The sequence below is a fragment of the Vidua chalybeata genome, unplaced genomic scaffold (assembly GCF_026979565.1).
Source record: "Vidua chalybeata isolate OUT-0048 unplaced genomic scaffold, bVidCha1 merged haplotype W_reject_6, whole genome shotgun sequence".
NCBI lineage: Eukaryota > Metazoa > Chordata > Aves > Passeriformes > Viduidae > Vidua > Vidua chalybeata.
This window is the reverse complement of record NW_026530355.1, coordinates 938800-956324: the sequence shown is the minus strand read 5'-3', so window position 1 is coordinate 956324 and position 17525 is coordinate 938800. Positions and strand designations below refer to the sequence as shown.

At 50.0% G+C, this 17525-nt stretch overlaps 1 protein-coding gene across 2 annotated transcripts; it reads right to left on the bottom strand.

Moving 5' to 3' along the window:
* Positions 1-9794: 9794 nt before the first annotated feature.
* Positions 9795-15930, bottom strand: LOC128783294 (uncharacterized). Of its 2 annotated transcripts, none has more exons than XM_053933949.1 (5): positions 14911-15930; positions 14647-14709; positions 13429-13933; positions 11263-11463; positions 9795-10663 (listed from the first exon to the last, which is right to left on the bottom strand). In XM_053933949.1, exons 1-5 carry the CDS (start codon positions 14938-14940, stop codon positions 10137-10139), a joined length of 1326 nt encoding a protein of 441 aa, XP_053789924.1. In that variant the 5' UTR covers positions 14941-15930; the 3' UTR covers positions 9795-10136. The 2 variants fall into 2 exon arrangements, with proteins under 2 accessions (XP_053789924.1, XP_053789925.1); XM_053933950.1 differs by having other exon boundaries at positions 9795-10576.
* Positions 15931-17525: the final 1595 nt, after the last annotated feature.

Genomic DNA, 17525 nt, shown 5'->3' with positions numbered 1-17525 from the left:
GTAACAATTGAGCCTTGGTTCCACGAGGTTCCATGATGTCCCAATGGTCTCCTTGGTTCTGGACGGTAAAAATGGTGCCCTGGTTCCACGAGGTACCATGATGTCACAATGGTCTCCTCGCTTCTGGATGGTAACAATGGAGCCTTGGTTCCATGAGGTTCCATGATGTCACAATGGTCTCCTTGGTTCTGGTGGGTAATAATGGAGCCTTGTTTCCAGGAGGTTCCAAGATGTCACAATGGTCTCTTCGGTTATGGACCGTAACAATGGAGCCTTGGTTCCACGAGGTTCCATGATGTACCAATAGTCTCCTAAGTTCTGGGTGGAAAGAATGGAGCCTTGGTTCCACGAGGTTCCATGATGTCACAATGGTCTCCTCGGTTATAGACGGTAACAATGGAGCCTTGGTTCCACGAGGTTCCATGATGCCCCAATGGTCTCCTCAGTTCTGGACGGAAAGAATGGATCCATGGTTCCATGAGGTTCCATGGTGTCACAATGGTCTGCTGGATTTTAGACGGTCGCAATGAAGCCCTCGTTCCACGAGGTTCCATGATGTCACAATGGTCTCCTTCGTTCTCGACTGTTAAGAATGGAGCCTTGGTTCCACGAGGTTCCATGATGTCACAATGCTCTCCTTGGTTCTGGACGGGAACAATGGAGCCTTGGTTCCACGAGGTTCCATGATGTCACAATGGTCTCCTTGGTTCTGAACGGTAACAATGGAGCCTTGGTTCCACGAGGTTCCATGATGTCACAATGGTCTCCTTGATTCTGGACGGTAACAATGGAGCCTTGGTTCCAAGAGGTTCCATGATGTCACATGTATCTCTTTGGTTCTCGACTGTTAACAGTGGAGCCTTGGTTCCACGAGGTTCCATGATGTCAAAAGGGTCTCCTTGGTTCTGGATTGTAACAATAGAGCCTTGGTGCCATGAGGTTTCATGATGTCACAAGGATCTCCTTGGTTCTGGACGGTAAGAATGGAGCCTGGTGTCCATGAGGTTCCATGATGTCACACGGGTCTCCTTAGTTCTGGATGGTAACAATGGAGCCCTGGTTCCATGAGGTTCCATGATGTCACAAGGGTCTCCTCGGTTCTGGACAGTAACAATGGAGCCCTGGTTCAAGGAGGTACCATGATGTCACAATGGTCTCCTTGGTTCTCGACTGTTAAGAATGGAGCCTTGGTTCCACGACGTTCCATGATGTCACAATGGTCTCCTTGGTTCTCGACTGTTAACAATGGAGCCTTGGTTCCACTAGGTTCCATGATGTCACAATGCTTTCCTTGGTTCTGGGCGGGAACAATGGAGCCTTGGTTCCACGAGGTTCCATGATGCCAGAATGCTCTCCTTGTTTCTGGAGGGTAACAATTGAGCCTTGGTTCCACGAGGTTCCATGATGTCCCAATGGTCTCCTTGGTTCTGGACGGTAACAATGGAGCCCTGATTCCACGAGGTTCCATGATGTCACAATGGTCTCCTCGGTTCTGGATGGTAACAATGGAGCCTTGGTTCCACGAGGTTCCATGATGTCACAATGGTCTTCTCGGTTCTGGATTGTAACAATAGAGCCTTGGTACCATGAGGTTTCATGATGTCACAAGGATCTCCTTTATTCTGGACGGTAAGAATGGAGCCTGGTTTCCATGAGGTTCCATGAGGTCACAAGGGCCTCCTTAGTTCTGGACGGTAACAATGGAGCCCTGATTCCACGAGGTTCCATGATGTCACAATGGTCTCTTCGGTTATGGACCGTAACAATGGAGCCTTGGTTCCACGAGGTTCCATGATGTACCAATAGTCTCCTAAGTTCTGGACGGAAAGAATGGAGCCTTGGTTCCACGAGGTTCCATGATGTCACAATGGTCTCCTCGGTTATGGACGGTAACAATGGAGCCTTGGTTCCACGAGATTCTATGATGTCACAATGGTCTCCTTGGTAATGGACGGTCATAATGGAGCCTTGTTTCCACAAGGTTCCATGATGTCACAACGGTCTCGTTGGTTCTGAATTGTAACAATGGGGCCTTGCTTCCATGAGGTTCCATGATGTCACAATGGTCTCCTTGGTTATGGACAGTAAAAATGGAGCCCTGGTTCCACGAGGTTCCATGATGTCACAATCGTCTCCTCGGTTCTGGATGGTAATAATGGAGCCCTGGTTCAAGGAGGTTCCATGATGTCACAATTGTCTTCTCGGTTCTGGACGATAACAATGGAGCCTTGGTTCCATGAGGTTCCATGATGTCACAATGGTCTCCTCGGTTCTGGACGGTAACGATGGAGCCCGGGTTCCACAAGGTTCCATGATGTCACAATGGTCTCCTTGGTTCTTAATTGTAACAATGGAGCCTTGTTTCCATGCGGTTCCATGATGTCATAATGGTCTCCTTGCTTCTGGTAGGTAACAATGGAGCCTTGCTTCCACGAGGTTCCGTGATGTCACAATGGTCTCTTCGGTTATGGACGGTAACAATGCAGCCTTGGTTCCACAAGGTTCCATGATGTCCCAATAGTCTCCTAAGTTCTGGACGGAAAGAAAGGAGCCTTGGCTCCACGAGGTTCCATGATGTGACAAGGATCTTGTCGGTTATGGACGGTAACAATGGAGCCTTGGTTCCACGAGGTTCCATGATGTCACAAGGGTCTCCTTGGTTCTGGATTGCAACAATAGAGCCTTGGTGCCATGAGGTTCCATGAGGTCACAAGGGCCTCCTTAGTTCTGGACGGTAACAATGGAGCCCTGGTTCCATGAGGTTCCATGATGTCACAAGGGTCTTCTCGGTTTTGGACGGTAACAATGGAGCCCTGGATCCACGAGGTTCCATGATGTCACAATGGTCTCCTTGGTTCTGGACGGTAATAATGGATCCTTAGTTCCACAAGTTTCCATGATGTCACAATGGTCTTCTCGGTTGTGGACGGTAACAATGGAGCCCTGGTTCCACGAGGTTCCATGATGTCACAATGGTCTCTTCGGTTATGGACGGTAACAATGCAGCCTTGGTTCCACGAGGTTCCGTGATGTCACATGTATCTCCTTGGTTCTCGACTGTTAACAGTGGAGCCTTGGTTCCACGAGGTTCCATGACGTCACAAGGGTCTCCTTGGTTTTGGAGGGTAAAAATGAAGCCTTGGTTCCATCAGGTTCCATGATGTCACAAGAGTCTCCTCAGTTCTGGATGGAAAGAATGGATCCCTGGTTCCACAAGGTTCCATGATGTCACAATGGTCTACTAGATTTTAGACTGTCGCAATGAAGCCCTGGTTCCACGAGGTTCCATGATGTCACAATGGTCTCATTGGTTCTGGACGGGAACAGTGGAGCCTTGGTTCCACGAGGTCCCATGATGTCACAATGGTCTCCTTGGTTATGGTGGGTAACAATGGAGCCTTGGTCCCACGAGGTTCCATGATGTCACAATGTTCTCATTGGTTCTGGACGGGAACAATGGAGCCTTGGTTCCACAAGGTTCCATGATGTCACAATGGTCTCCTTTGTTTGGACGGTAACATAGGAGCCTTCCTTCCAAGGGGTTCCGTGATGTCACATGTATCTCCTTGGTTCTCGACTGTTAACAGTGGAGCCTTGGTTCCACGAGGTTCCATGATGTCACAATGGTCTCCTTGGTTTCGGAGGGTAACAATGAAGCCTTGGTTCCATGAGGTTCCATGATGTCCCAATGCTCTCCTTGGTTCTGGAGGGTAACAATTGAGCCTTGGTTCCATGAGGTTCCATGATGTCCCAATGGTCTCCTTGGTTCTGGGCGGTAACAATGGAGCCCTGGTTCAAGGAGGTTCCATGATGTCACAATGGTCTCCTCGGTTCTGGATGGTAACAATGGAGCCCTGGTTCAAGGAGGTTCCATGATGTCACAATGGTCTTCTCGGTTCTGGACGATAACAATGGAGCCTTGGTTCCACGAGGTTCCATGATGTCACAATGGTCTCCTCGGTTCTGGACCGTAACAATGGAGCCTTGGTTCCACGAGATTCCATGATGTACCAATAGTCTTCTAAGTTCTGATCGGAAAGAATGGAGCCTTGGTTCCACGAGGTTCCATGATGTCACAATCGTCTCATTGGTTCTGGACGGTAACAATGGAGCCTTGGTTCCACGAGGTTCCATGATGTCCCAATGGTCTCCTTGGTTCTGGTGGTAACAATGGAGCCTTGGATCCACGAGGTTCCATGGTGTCACATGTATCTCTTTGGTTCTCGACTGTTAACAGTGGAGCCTTGTTTCCACGAGGTTCCTTGATGTCATAATGGTCTCCTTGGTTCTGGACGGTAACAATAGAGCCTTGGTGGCATGAGGTTTCATGATGTCACACGGGTCTCCTTAGTTCTGGACGGTAACAATGGAGCCCTGGTTCCATGAGGTTCAATGATGTCACAATGCTCTCATTGGTTCTGGACGGGAACAATGGAGCCTTGGTTCCACGAGGTTCCATGATGTCCCAATGGTCTCCTTGGTTCTGGACGGTAACAATGGAGCCCTGATTCACGGAGGTTCCATGGTGTCAGAATGGTCTTCTCGGTTCTGGACGATAACAATGGAGCCTTGGTTCTACGAGGTTCCATGATGTCCCAATGGTCTCCTTGGTTCTGGTGGGTAACAATGGAGCCTTGCTACCACGAGGTTCCAAGATGTCACAATGGTCTCTTCGGTTATGGACCGAAACAATGGAGCCTTGGTTCCACGAGGTTCCATGATGTACCAATAGTCTCCTAAGTTCTGGACGGAAAGAATGGAGCCTTGGTTCCACGAGGTTCCATGATGTCACAATGGTCTCCTTGGTAATGGACGGTAATAATGGAGCCTTGGTTCCACAAGGTTCCATGATGTCACAATGGTCTCGTTGGTTCTGAATTGTAACAATGGGGCCTTGCTTCCATGAGGTTCCATGATGTCACAATGGTCTCCTTGGTTCTGGACGGTAAAAATGGAGCCCTGGTTCCACGAGGTTCCATGATGTCACAATCGTCTCCTCGGTTCTGGATGGTAACAATGGAGCCCTGGTTCAAGGAGGTTCCATGATGTCACAATTGTCTTCTCGGTTCTGGACGATAACAATGGAGCCTTGGTTCTACGAGGTTCCATGATGTCACAATGGTCTCCTCCGTTCTGGACGGTAACGATGGAACCCTGGTTCCACAAGGTTCCATTATGTCACAACGGTCTCCTTGGTTCTCAATTGTAACAATGGAGCCTTGTTTCCATGAGGTTCCATGATGTCACAATGGTCTCCTTGGTTCTGGTAGGTAACAATGGAGCCTTGCTTCCACGAGGTTCCATGATGTCACAATGGTCTCTTCGGTTATGGACGGTAACAATGCAGCCTTGGTTCCACAAGGTTCCATGATGTACCAATAGTCTCCTAAGTTCTGGACGGAAAGAATGGAGCCTTGGTTCCACGAGGTTCCATGATGTGACAAGGATCTCCTCGGTTATGGACGGTAACAATGGAGCCTTGGTTCCACGAGGTTCCATGATGTCACAAGGGTCTCCTTGGTTCTGGATTGTAACAATAGGGCCTTGGTTCCATGACGTTTCATGATGTCACAAGTGTCTCCTTCATTCTGGACGGTAAGAATGGAGCCTGGTTTCCATGAGGTTCCATGATGTCACAAGGGTCTCCTTAGTTCTGGACGGTAACAATGGAGCCCTGGTTCCATGAGGTTCCATGATGTCACAAGGGTCTTCTCGGTTTTGGACGGTAACAATGGAGCCCTGGATCCACGAGGTTCCATGATGTCACAATGGTCTCCTTGGTTCTGGACGGTAATAATGGATCCTTAGTTCCACAAGTTTCCATGATGTCACAATGGTCTTCTCGGTTGTGGACGGTAACAATGGAGCCCTGGTTCCACGAGGTTCCATGATGTCACAATGGTCTCTTCGGTTATGGACGGTAACAATGGAGCCTTGGTTCCACGAGGTTCCATGATGTCACATGTATCTCCTTGGTTCTCGACTGTTAACAGTGGAGCCTTGGTTCCACGAGGTTCCATGACGTCACAAGGGTCTCCTTGGTTTTGGAGGGGAACAATGAGGCCTTGGTTCCATCAGGTTCCATGATGTCACAAGAGTCTCCTCAGTTCTGGATGGAAAGAATGGATCCCTGGTTCCACAAGGTTCCATGATGTCACAATGGTCTACTAGATTTTAGACTGTCGCAATGAAGCCCTGGTACCACAAGGTTCCATGATGTCACAATGGTCTCCTTGGTTCTGGTGGGTAACAATGGAGCTTTGGTTCTACGAGGTTCCATGATGTGACAATGGTCTCCTCGGTTCTGGACGGTAACAATGGAACCTTGGTTCCACGAGGTTCCATGATGTCACAATGGTCTCTTCGGTTATGGACCGTAACAATGGAGCCTTGGTTCCACGAGGTTCCATGATGTACCAATAGTCTCCTAAGTTCTGGACGGAAAGAATGGAGCCTTGGTTCCACGAGGTTCCATGATGTCACAATGGTCTCCTTGGTAATGGACGGTAATAATGGAGCCTTGGTTCCACAAGGTTCCATGATGTCACAATGGTCTCGTTGGTTCTGAATTGTAATAATGGAGCCTTGCTTCCATGAGGTTCCATGATGTCACAATGGTCTCCTTGGTTCTGGACGGTAAAAATGGAGCCCTGGTTCCACGAGGTTCCATGATGTCACAATCGTCTCCTCGGTTCTGGATGGTAACAATGGAGCCCTGGTTCAAGGAGGTTCCATGATGTCACAATTGTCTTCTCGGTTCTGGACGATAACAATGGAGCCTTGGTTCTACGAGGTTCCATGATGTCACAATGGTCTCCTCCGTTCTGGACGGTAACGATGGAACCCTGGTTCCACAAGGTTCCATTATGTCACAACGGTCTCCTTGGTTCTCAATTGTAACAATGGAGCCTTGTTTCCATGAGGTTCCATGATGTCACAATGGTCTCCTTGGTTCTGGTAGGTAACAATGGAGCCTTGCTTCCACGAGGTTCCATGATGTCACAATGGTCTCTTCGGTTATGGACGGTAACAATGCAGCCTTGGTTCCACAAGGTTCCATGATGTACCAATAGTCTCCTAAGTTCTGGACGGAAAGAATGGAGCCTTGGTTCCACGAGGTTCCATGATGTGACAAGGATCTCCTCGGTTATGGACGGTAACAATGGAGCCTTGGTTCCACGAGGTTCCATGATGTCACAAGGGTCTCCTTGGTTCTGGATTGTAACAATAGGGCCTTGGTGCCATGACGTTTCATGATGTCACAAGTGTCTCCTTCATTCTGGACGGTAAGAATGGAGCCTGGTTTCCATGAGGTGCCATGAGGTCACAAGGGTCTCCTTAGTTCTGGACGGTAACAATGGAGCCCTGGTTCCATGAGGTTCCATGATGTCACAAGGGTCTTCTCGGTTTTGGACGGTAACAATGGAGCCCTGGATCCACGAGGTTCCATGATGTCACAATGGTCTCCTTGGTTCTGGACGGTAATAATGGATCCTTAGTTCCACAAGTTTCCATGATGTCACAATGGTCTTCTCGGTTGTGGACGGTAACAATGGAGCCCTGGTTCCACGAGGTTCCATGATGTCACAATGGTCTCTTCGGTTATGGACGGTAACAATGGAGCCTTGGTTCCACGAGGTTCCGTGATGTCACATGTATCTCCTTGGTTCTCGACTGTTAACAGTGGAGCCTTGGTTCCACGAGGTTCCATGACGTCACAAGGGTCTCCTTGGTTTTGGAGGGGAACAATGAGGCCTTGGTTCCATCAGGTTCCATGATGTCACAAGAGTCTCCTCAGTTCTGGATGGAAAGAATGGATCCCTGGTTCCACAAGGTTCCATGATGTCACAATGGTCTACTAGATTTTAGACTGTCGCAATGAAGCCCTGGTACCACAAGGTTCCATGATGTCACAATGGTCTCCTTGGTTCTGGTGGGTAACAATGGAGCTTTGGTTCTACGAGGCTCCATGATGTCACAATGGTCTCCTCGGTTCTGGACGGTAACAATGGAACCTTGGTTCCACGAGGTTCCATGATGTCACAATGGTCTCTTCGGTTATGGACCGTAACAATGGAGCCTTGGTTCCACGAGGTTCCATGATGTACCAATAGTCTCCTAAGTTCTGGACGGAAAGAATGGAGCCTTGGTTCCACGAGGTTCCATGATGTCACAATGGTCTCCTTGGTTCTCGACTGTTAAGAATGCAGCCTTGGTTCCATGACGTTCCATGATGTCACAATGGTCTCCTTGGTTCTGGACGGGAACAATGGAGCCTTGGTTCCACGAGGTTCCTTGATGTCACAATGGTCTCCTTGGTTCTGGACGGTAACAAGGGAGCCTTGTTTCCAAGAGGTTCCGTGATGTCACATGTATCTCTTTGGTTCTCGACTGTTAACAGTGGAGCCTTGGTTCCACGAGGTTCCATGATGTCACAAGTGTCTCCTTGGTTCTGGATTGTAACAATAGAGCCTTGGTGCCATGAGGTTTCATGATGTCACAAGGATTTCCTTGGTTCTGGACGGTTAGAATGGAGCCTGGTGTCCATGAGGTTCCATGATGTCACAAGGGTCTCCTTGGTTCTGGACAGTAACAATGCAGCCCTGGTTCAAGGAGGCTGCATGATGTCACAATGGTCTCCTTGGTTCTCGACTGTTAAGAATGGAGCCTTGGTTCCATGAGTTTCCATGATGTCCCAATGGTCTCCTTGGTTCTGGACGGTAACAATGGAGCCCTGATTCCACGAGGTTCCATGATGTCACAATGGTCTCCTCGGTTCTGGATGGTAACAATGGAGCCCCGATTCACGGAGGTTCCATGATGTCAGAATGGTCTTCTCGGTTCTGGACGATAACAATGGAGCCTTGCTTCCATGAGGTTCCATGATGTCCCAATGGTCTCTTCGGTTATGGACCGTAACAATGGAGCCTTGGTTCCACGAGGTTCCATGATGTACCAATAGTCTCCTAAATTCTGGACGGAAAGAATGGAGCCTTGGTTCCACGAGGTTCCATGATGTCACAATGGTCTCTTCGGTTATGGACGGTAACAATGGAGCCTTGGTTCCACGAGATTCCATGATGTCACAATGGTCTCCTTGGTAATGGACAGTCATAATGGAGCCTTGGTTCCACAAGGTTCCATGATGTCACAATGGTCTCGTTGGTTCTGAATTGTAACAATGGAGCCTTGCTTCCATGACGTTCCATGATGTCACAATGGTCTCCTTGGTTCTGGACAGTAAAAATGGATCCCTGGTTCCACGAGGTTCCATGATGTCACAATGGTCTTCTCGGTTTTGGACGGTAACAATGGAGCCCTGGTTCCACGAGGTTCCATGATGTCACAATGGTCTCCTCGGTTCTGGATGATAACATTGGAGCCTTGGTTCCATGAGGTTCCATGATGTCACAATGGTCTCCTTGGTTGTGGAGGGTAACAATGGAGCCCTGGTTCCACGAGGTTCCATGATGTCACAAGGTTCTCCTCGTTTCTCAACTGCTAACATTGGAGCCTTGGTTCCACAAGGATCCATGATGTCACAATGGTCTCCTTGGTACTGGATGGTAGCAATGGAGCCCTGGTTCCACGAGGTTCCATGTTGTCACAAGGGTCTCCACGGTTCTGGACGGTAAAAATGGAGGCCTGGTTCCACGAGGTACCATGATGTCACATTGGTCTCCTCGGTTCTGGATGATAACTCCCGAGCCGTGGGGGCTTTTAGCCACTCGGTACAAAGCTCAGATAGCTGGTACATCTGAGGTTCCACCAGAAGAACGGGAGGGACACTCGGGCTGCTGAAATCCTGCTCGTTTATTGAAGGGTCGCAGAAGGGGCAAACAGGGAGACAACGAAGCAGAAGGGAGGCAGATTCCGAGAGCCCCGAAGGGAGGGGTGAGGATTCTTTTACTGCGTAGGGGTAGGAGGGTTTAGCATTCGAGGGTACAATCGGGAGAAGGCTAAAGGGAGGGGAAATATAACATTAACCAGTGGGGAAAAGGGAAAGGAGTGTTCTTGGTGGAAGAACCAAAGGGAAAACGTGGAACAGAGAAGATTCTAGGCTAAGGGGCAGACTTGAACTATAACTGACAGGACAGGGGGAGGGTACAATTCTCTTACAAAAGGGGGTGGAGAACTCATACAACTGCTGTTTCCCATGGCAACCCTAGACTGCCTTCCCCAACCCCTCCTCCTACATCTCCCCCGTTTTTATTTATTAAATAAGCACTTCCCAACATTTTAAGCAACATACGCCTAAACAAAAATAACGCAAGTGAGATAATGAACATTATCAGAAAGATCCAAAAGAGTCCCCTGAGGATGATAGCAACCCACCCTGGGACACTCCATTGAGATAGCAGTTTATTCACAGGATCTACAGTCGAGGTCTCAGTCTTGAGGTCGTCAACTTGCTCTCGGATCCGCTGGATATTAGCTTGGATGGATGTGCTCTTTGATGCCAGATTGAAGCAGCACATTCCTTCAAAGTCCTCACAGCCGTGGCCATGGGCGAGCAGTAAGAAGTCAATAGCAGCCCTATTTTGCAGTGTGGCGTGCCTGGTGACTTCTTCGTCCGCTAGCAAGTCAGAAAAGGCAGCGGACGTGGCGTTGGCCTGCTTACTGAGCCAACACTCGAGGTGAGAAAGCTCACCGAGGGCCTTTGCTGCAGCATACCACAGTAAAAATATGGATACCGTGACTCTCTTAGTCTTTCCCCAATTATAAATTTTTGAATCACAATTTTCGTTGAATTGGTTTTAGGATCTCTTTTTGCGAGCCAATTTATTTTCGTTTTTCCAATTTAAAATTTGGGTTTTGTTTGGTGTCAGTGTGGTAAGCTGCCCAAGGCTGCAGGGGCCTCCTTGGATTTGGAAGGGAATCCCTGCCCACACCCTGTGGCTGCAGATGAGAAAAACCCCCCTGGGGAGCACCCTGGGAACTGAGGAGGACCTAGATACCATGGTCGAGGTGTAATTGCACCAATTTGCTGCATGGTATCTCCCATCGTGGGGAGATACATCGTGTCTTTTTACTTCTTGGGTACCAGCGGGGTGGAGTTTAGCCATTTGATCCCAGTCTTTCTGGGAGGGCTGGTACCTAAACCTGACACAATGTGTTGCCTGAGAGGAGCCCAAGAGGTCCAATTCTTGGGGCTCCTGTGGTGCATGTGGCAGAATCCTCGTCCACTCATCCCAGGTGTCCACAGGATTAGGTTTTTTTTCCTGCATATGGATAGTTGTTTGGCGACAGGGGGACTCCTACCAGGCACGTGGATAACGGATTGTCCACACTTCCCATGGCCATACAGAAGTTGTCCTGCTTCAAGGACTTCGCCAGCGTGACCCATATGTTTTCTCTCGGCTGTGGGACTATCCAGCTCCTGACCGGTGACAGCCAGATGATGACGATCAGGAGCATCAGATGTTTCAGAGGTGTCCTCAAGGCGGCAGTCATCCTCAGCGTCTTATGATAAAAGAAAGCGTAACTTGAATGATAAATTTTCCTCAGTGGTCCCTCTCCAACCTCCCCTGTTTTTATTTATTAAAAAAGCACTAAATAAAATTAGAGAAAAGGGATAAGGATTGAGGGAAAGGGGAGGTTAGGGGAAAGGAAAGGGCACAGGGGGCGATGGGGCAATTGGGTACGTAGAGTTCAGCGGGGGAAAGTATCTTCGGGTAATCATGACACGTGTGACGATATTGGGAGGAACGGTCTTTCTTCTCCTCCTCTTCCAGGCAGTGGAAACTCCATCCAGCGATGAGGTGTTCTCGGTGGTTTGTACCAAGGACACGTTGTCTTGCTGAGCTGGCACCTCTACGAAGGGCTTGACATATTTCCCCGGAATCCATCTTAGTCCTTTATCTGTAGAAACACAGGCATACCCTCTCGCCCAGGTTATTAGAGGGAAAGGGCCCTGGATAGCTTTGGATTCTGGGTCCTTTATCAAGACTGGTGGCCTCTCGGCGAGTTGTGCTCTGGTGTTATTGTGAAAATGGCGGATAATAGGAGGGGCAGGCTCCCTTTCTGAGCAGTTTAAAAAATTCAGGACATACAGGGCCTTACATAACCTTTCGGCTGGGCTCACTGTAATGTCCGGGTTATGTTGTTGTTCAAGGAGCTTTTTTAGATTTCTGTGGGCCCTCTCTATTATTGCCTGACCTGTAGGATTGTGGGGAATTCCGGTGGTATGGGAAATTCCCCACTGTTGCGCAAACTCACCGAAGCGCTTTGACGCATAGCATGGGCCATCATCAGTTTTTATGTGAGATGGGACTCCCATCGTAGAGAATGCCATGAAAAGATGTTTAATGGCATCCCTGGTTTTTTCGCCTGCATGGATGGAGGCAAACACTGCGCCGGAAAACGTGTCAATAGAGACATGTATGTATTTCATCCGACCAAACGGCTCGAAGTGTGTTACATCTGTCTGCCATATCTCTAGCGCTCCCAACCCTCGGGGATTTGTCCCCGTAATGAGGGAAGGGAGAGCGAAAGATTGGCAGCTCGGGCAGGTAGAAACAATGGCTCTTGCCTGTGCTATCGAGATCTTAAATTGTCGCACTAGAGCCGGGGCATTCTGATGGTAAAATGCATGGCTGAGCCGCGCTTGCCGGAGTATGTCTGGTAAGGTGGTTGAAGCGGTTGCAGATATTTGTGTTGACATGGCTAGGAGGTCCTCTTTCCGATTACCCTCAGTGATCTCTCCGGGTAAATCGGTGTGTGCCCTTACGTGCATGATATGATAAGGTTGCTCTCTATGGGAAAGTAGCCAAATGAGATCAGAGAGTAAACTGTATAAATTTTTGTTTGAAACTTCTTTGAGGAGGGCACCTTCGGCCCTTTCTGCTACCCCAGCGACATAGGCCGAATCAGTGACCACATTCAGAGGCTGTTGAAATTTTTTGAATGCTCTCACGACTGCGGCAAGTTCCGCCATCTGGGGGGAACCCTCAACCACTTGGACGTCAGACTCCCACTTCTGACTGTCCGGGTCCTTCCAAGTGATCACCGATTTATGGGATCTGCCCGACCCATCGGTGAACACCGTGAGAGCACCTGGAATTGGTGTTTTACTTTTAAACATTCTTGGGGCCAAATGCAATGTATCCTTAAACAATTTATGCTTAGGATAGTGAACCGAAATTTGTCCGGGGAAGCTGTCCAGAGCAATGAGCAAATTTTCATTAGTTTGCAACAACGAGTCCAATTGATCTAATGTAACAGGTAAGTAAATGCACGCAGGGTCACACCCTGCGAGGGTTCGGAGGTGGTGTCGTGCCTTCATTATTAAAGTGGCTAGCAATTCTGCAGGGGTCGTGATCGTCCTAGAGGGCTGGTGTGGTAGGAAGAGCCACTCTAAGATGACCAGGGGATCAGATGCTCTGTTATCCCACTGGAAGAGAAGTCCATGGAGGTGGGGGCACTTACCCAACACCGCGAAGTTCACGGGAAGGGTCCAGACCACGCGGTGTGCCTGGCGAGAATTCAGAGCAACAGCAACCCCTCCCAGGGCTTCCCGCGCGGCAGGTGTCAGCTCGCGCAGTGAGGCGAGGTCTCCGTCGCCTCGAAGCAGACAGAAGAGAGGTGACAGCTCCTCCGTCGTCAGTCCCAGGAGGGGGCGGATCCAGGTGATCGTTCCGCACAGCTGCTGAAGTTCTCGCAGAGTCTTCGGATCCTCATTGATGGTCAATGTCTGTGGCGTCACTGTCCTTCCCGTGATGAGGAATCCGAGGTACCTCCATGGTGCTGAGAATTGGATCTTCTCTTCCGCTATCTGGAGCCCTGCAACTCTGATAGCCTTAATAGTCTTGTCCAGTGTTGCCTTTAGGTATGTCGAGTCGGAAGCACAAACTAGCACATCATCCATGTAATGCAGGATGATGGCCTCAGGGAAAAGCCGGCGCACAGGTGATAAAATCTGCGCTACAAAAGTCTGACAGAGCACAGGGGAATTTTTCATCCCCTGAGGCAGGGATGTCCAATGATATCTTTTAAAAGGTTCAGCCCTATTCAATGATGGTACAGAAAAGGCGAACCTGGGAGCATCCCCGGGGTGGAGCGGAATGTTAAAAAAGCAGTCTTTGATGTCTATCACTGCTAGCTGCAAGTCTCTGGGGAGCATAGAAGGTGATGGAAGGCCTGGTTGAATGGGACCCATATCTTCTATCACATCATTAACCCTTTGCAGGTCTTGGAGCAGGCGCCACCTGTCTGTGCCAGGTTTTCTAATTACAAAGACAGGGCTATTCCAAGGGCTGGTAGAAGGTGTTAAATGCCCAAGTTTCACCTGCTCCTCTACTAATTTATGAAGCGCACTCAATTTTTCTGATGGAAGGGGCCACTGATCCACCCAGACCGCTGTGTTGGTTTTCCAGGTCAGGGGTGGGGAAGTGCACTCTGCAGTGGCCCACACTAAAAATCCCACGAAGGGCTAGGGATGTCGAGGCGGGCTCCCCATTGGGATAAAACATCCCTTCCTAATAATAGTATGTTTGAAGAGACAACAAAAGGTCTCACCGTTGCCAATTGTCCTTCCGGACCTTCCACGCACACAAGATGCCTACTCCTCAGAGAGTGGACCGCTCCGCCCACACCGGAGATCCTGCCGCAAGGGGGCACGAGCTCCCAGTCGCTGGGCCACCTCACCTGGGGGATGATGGTCACGTCAGCTCCTGTGTCTGCCATGAGCCGCATCTGCACCGACTTTCCCTGGAAAGAAAGTTTGGCATCAATTAATGGTCTTTCTTTACATACATTTTGGGTGAAGAAAACATGTCTCTCTGTGTCCAGGTCATCGTGGGTGTCCAGTACGTAAAGCAAAGCAAAAGGATCTCCTTTCCTTAAAGTAAATGGCGGGTGGTTACAAATGACGGAGACGGTGATCTTCTCTCCTGGTGGAAAACACACTACCTCAGGTAAGATGGTGATTTCATTCAGCATGTTGAAGGAGTCTTCTAAGATGAGCACGGTGGTGTCCCGACGGTCGTGGAGGGGGCCCAGGAACCCAGCAGGAGCTCTCGTCAGGTCCTCATCCTGGAGAGAGATGGTGACGCTGCTGCGGAGGACCCGACGACTGCCCTGATTTAGGGTACCTGTCCGGCGGAAGAGGCGGAGTCTGTCCTCGTGGCTGCGCTGAACTGCTGGACTTGGCCGCGCGGCCACTCGTCCTCCCTGATGGTCGGGAGGCTGGGATGCTGAGAAGGGCCACTTGGTGTCGTCGCGCGGCCCTTCCTCGCGCTTCGCCGCCAGTTTCCCGCTGGCTGGTACCCTTGTTGCTGTAGATGAAACTGGTGATCTTGATAAAATGGGTTCCTAGGATATGGTCTTGGGGGGGGCAAGATAGGTTGTTGAATTTGTGGCCAGTGGGGACAGTTCACCTGGATGTGACCCAGCTGACCACAGTTAAAACAGCGTGTATTTTGTAAGTTTATCATGGCCTCTCCCACCCCTTTGCTGACAGCCAGGGCCGCCGTGTGCTCCATTGACATTGCCTTTGTGCAAGCCTCCACCATCTGAGAGATGGTGGGCTCGGGGTCCTGAGGTAGTGCACGGAGAATCTTTTTTGTTTCCGAATTAGAATTAGAAATGGCCATCTTTCGTAGAAGCTCTGCACGAACTTCTACGTTGTCTATTTGTCTCTCAATGGCCTCTTTCAGTCTATCAACAAAAGTAATAAAAGTCTCCTCAGGCCCTTGCATGATGGAAGAAAAGTTTTGGAGGGGAGTCTTACCATCTGGTATCTTCAGGAGTGCCTCCTTTCCTGCTGCTGCTATGTCCTGAAGCAGCTCCTGTGCTAGTAGAATTTGGTCCTCCGGACTGCTGAACTCCCCTTCTCCAGCAAGGGCTTCCATTGCCTCATCCCCCTCTCCCACCACCTCTGCGAGATCATACTTGCGCAGGAGTGGTTTCAACAGTTTTTTCCAATGAATCTCCCAGAGGTTGCATTTGGTGGGAGAAAACAGTGCCTCAGCAATATACCTTAAATCATGGGGGACTAGCAAATGTCCAGCAAATGTTAAGTCCAGCACATTTTTAAGGAAAGGCGAGTTTCTGCAGTAATCTTTGGCAGCCTTCCTTAACTCCTTCACCTCAGCGTATGGAATTTGCTCCCACTTTGGCTCCCTCCCCCGCCGGAGGATGACCGGTGCCGCAAAGCTGCCCAAGTCCCGTGCCAATTCCAAATCCCCATCCTTTATTGCCTCCTCTCTGATCTTTGCCCAACCGCCCCCAACTTGTTGGAATGCCGGGGGCTGCCACTCTCCTCATCCTCATCCTCTTCCGAGGATGAAGGAGGCCAGGTTAGGGCACGGTGCCTCTCCGGGCTGGTGGGTCCCGGAGACAGTGGGCCCGACAGGCCAGGATGGCCTGCTTCTGGCCAGGCTTCTTCCCGGTTCTGGTAGCGTGGGAACTGGCAGTGGCAGGAGAGGAGGAGGCGTGTCCCGACCCACCCACCGGGACGTGACTTTCTGGTGGGGGGTTCCCACCCACAGGGGCTGGGCCCACTTGGGGGCTGGTCTCAGCCACAGGGGGCCCACCCAGGGGTGTGGTCAGAGGGAAGGAGGGGACGGGTCCCGACGCAGGGGCGGCACTCGACAGAGTTGGGGGAGGAGGCGGGGGCGAGACAGCGGGAATTTTCTGGGGTGAAGGAGAAGGAGGGGCACCATCTTGAGGCTGGTCCTTTTTCGCCACGAGGCAGGCGCCATTTTGTCCTATTTGTTCAGTTAAGTCCTCTAAAGAGCAACAGGGTTTCAAACTAGGATTAGGGTCTCTGGTATGAAGGGAACAGGAATGACATGTGTTGAGGTGGCCAGTCCCAACACACGAATGGGACAGGGAGGATCGGGAAGCAGCAGAGAGACGGCAGCAGCTCTGTGCCGATGTATGGCAGGATCTGTCTCCTGATCCGCCCTTAGGGGAAGAGGGAATAGGATTGGGGGGGGAGGAACATGAGGTAGGTGAACTGGGGACCCAACTCTCTCTCTTCTTTTTTAACAAATTAAGAATGGAATGAAAAAGCGGAAAAAAACGACCGACTGAAATCCTCCCCTGAACTTGTAAATCGTAAATCTTACTCCCAACTCTTGCCCAGAAATCAGGCACCAAAACATCTTCCCATGTAGTAGCAGGAAAATGTTCAAAAATAAATTTAACAAAAGGCTTTAAATCTCTCTTATCAAAAGAAATGTTCCCTAAAACAAGGTGGGACTTAATTTGGATATAAAACTCCCGTTGAGCTGGAGACAGGCGGTTACCCATTATATCAGGTCTCACAGCTAAATCACCCTCTTCGAAAAGGAAAAAAAAAACAAAAAAAAAAAACCAAAAAAGGGAGGGGAAGCCTAGTCAGGTGTAAGAAAAAGCGAGATAAGCATACCTCTGAAGGACTCAGGCATAAAATGGGGAGATCGAAGAGGGGTCTGGTGGAACTTCTGCTGGTCCGAGGGCGTCGCCGCTGCCGCGCAGCTCGAAGGTCCGTCGGTTATCAGCAGAACCCAGGAGACAGAAGCCTTCCGAACTGAAAGGGC

Coding starts and splice junctions, on each gene's coding strand:
- LOC128783294 (XM_053933949.1), bottom strand. CDS start 14,940: ATGCTGAATGAAATCACCATCTTACCTGAG. Junction 14,710..14,910: donor AAATCACCATCTTACCTGAG/GTAGTGTGTTTT, acceptor CTTTCTTTCCAG/GGAAAGTCGGTGCAGATGCG. Junction 11,464..13,428: donor CGTGAACTTCGCGGTGTTGG/GTAAGTGCCCCC, acceptor TTTTATCATAAG/ACGCTGAGGATGACTGCCGC.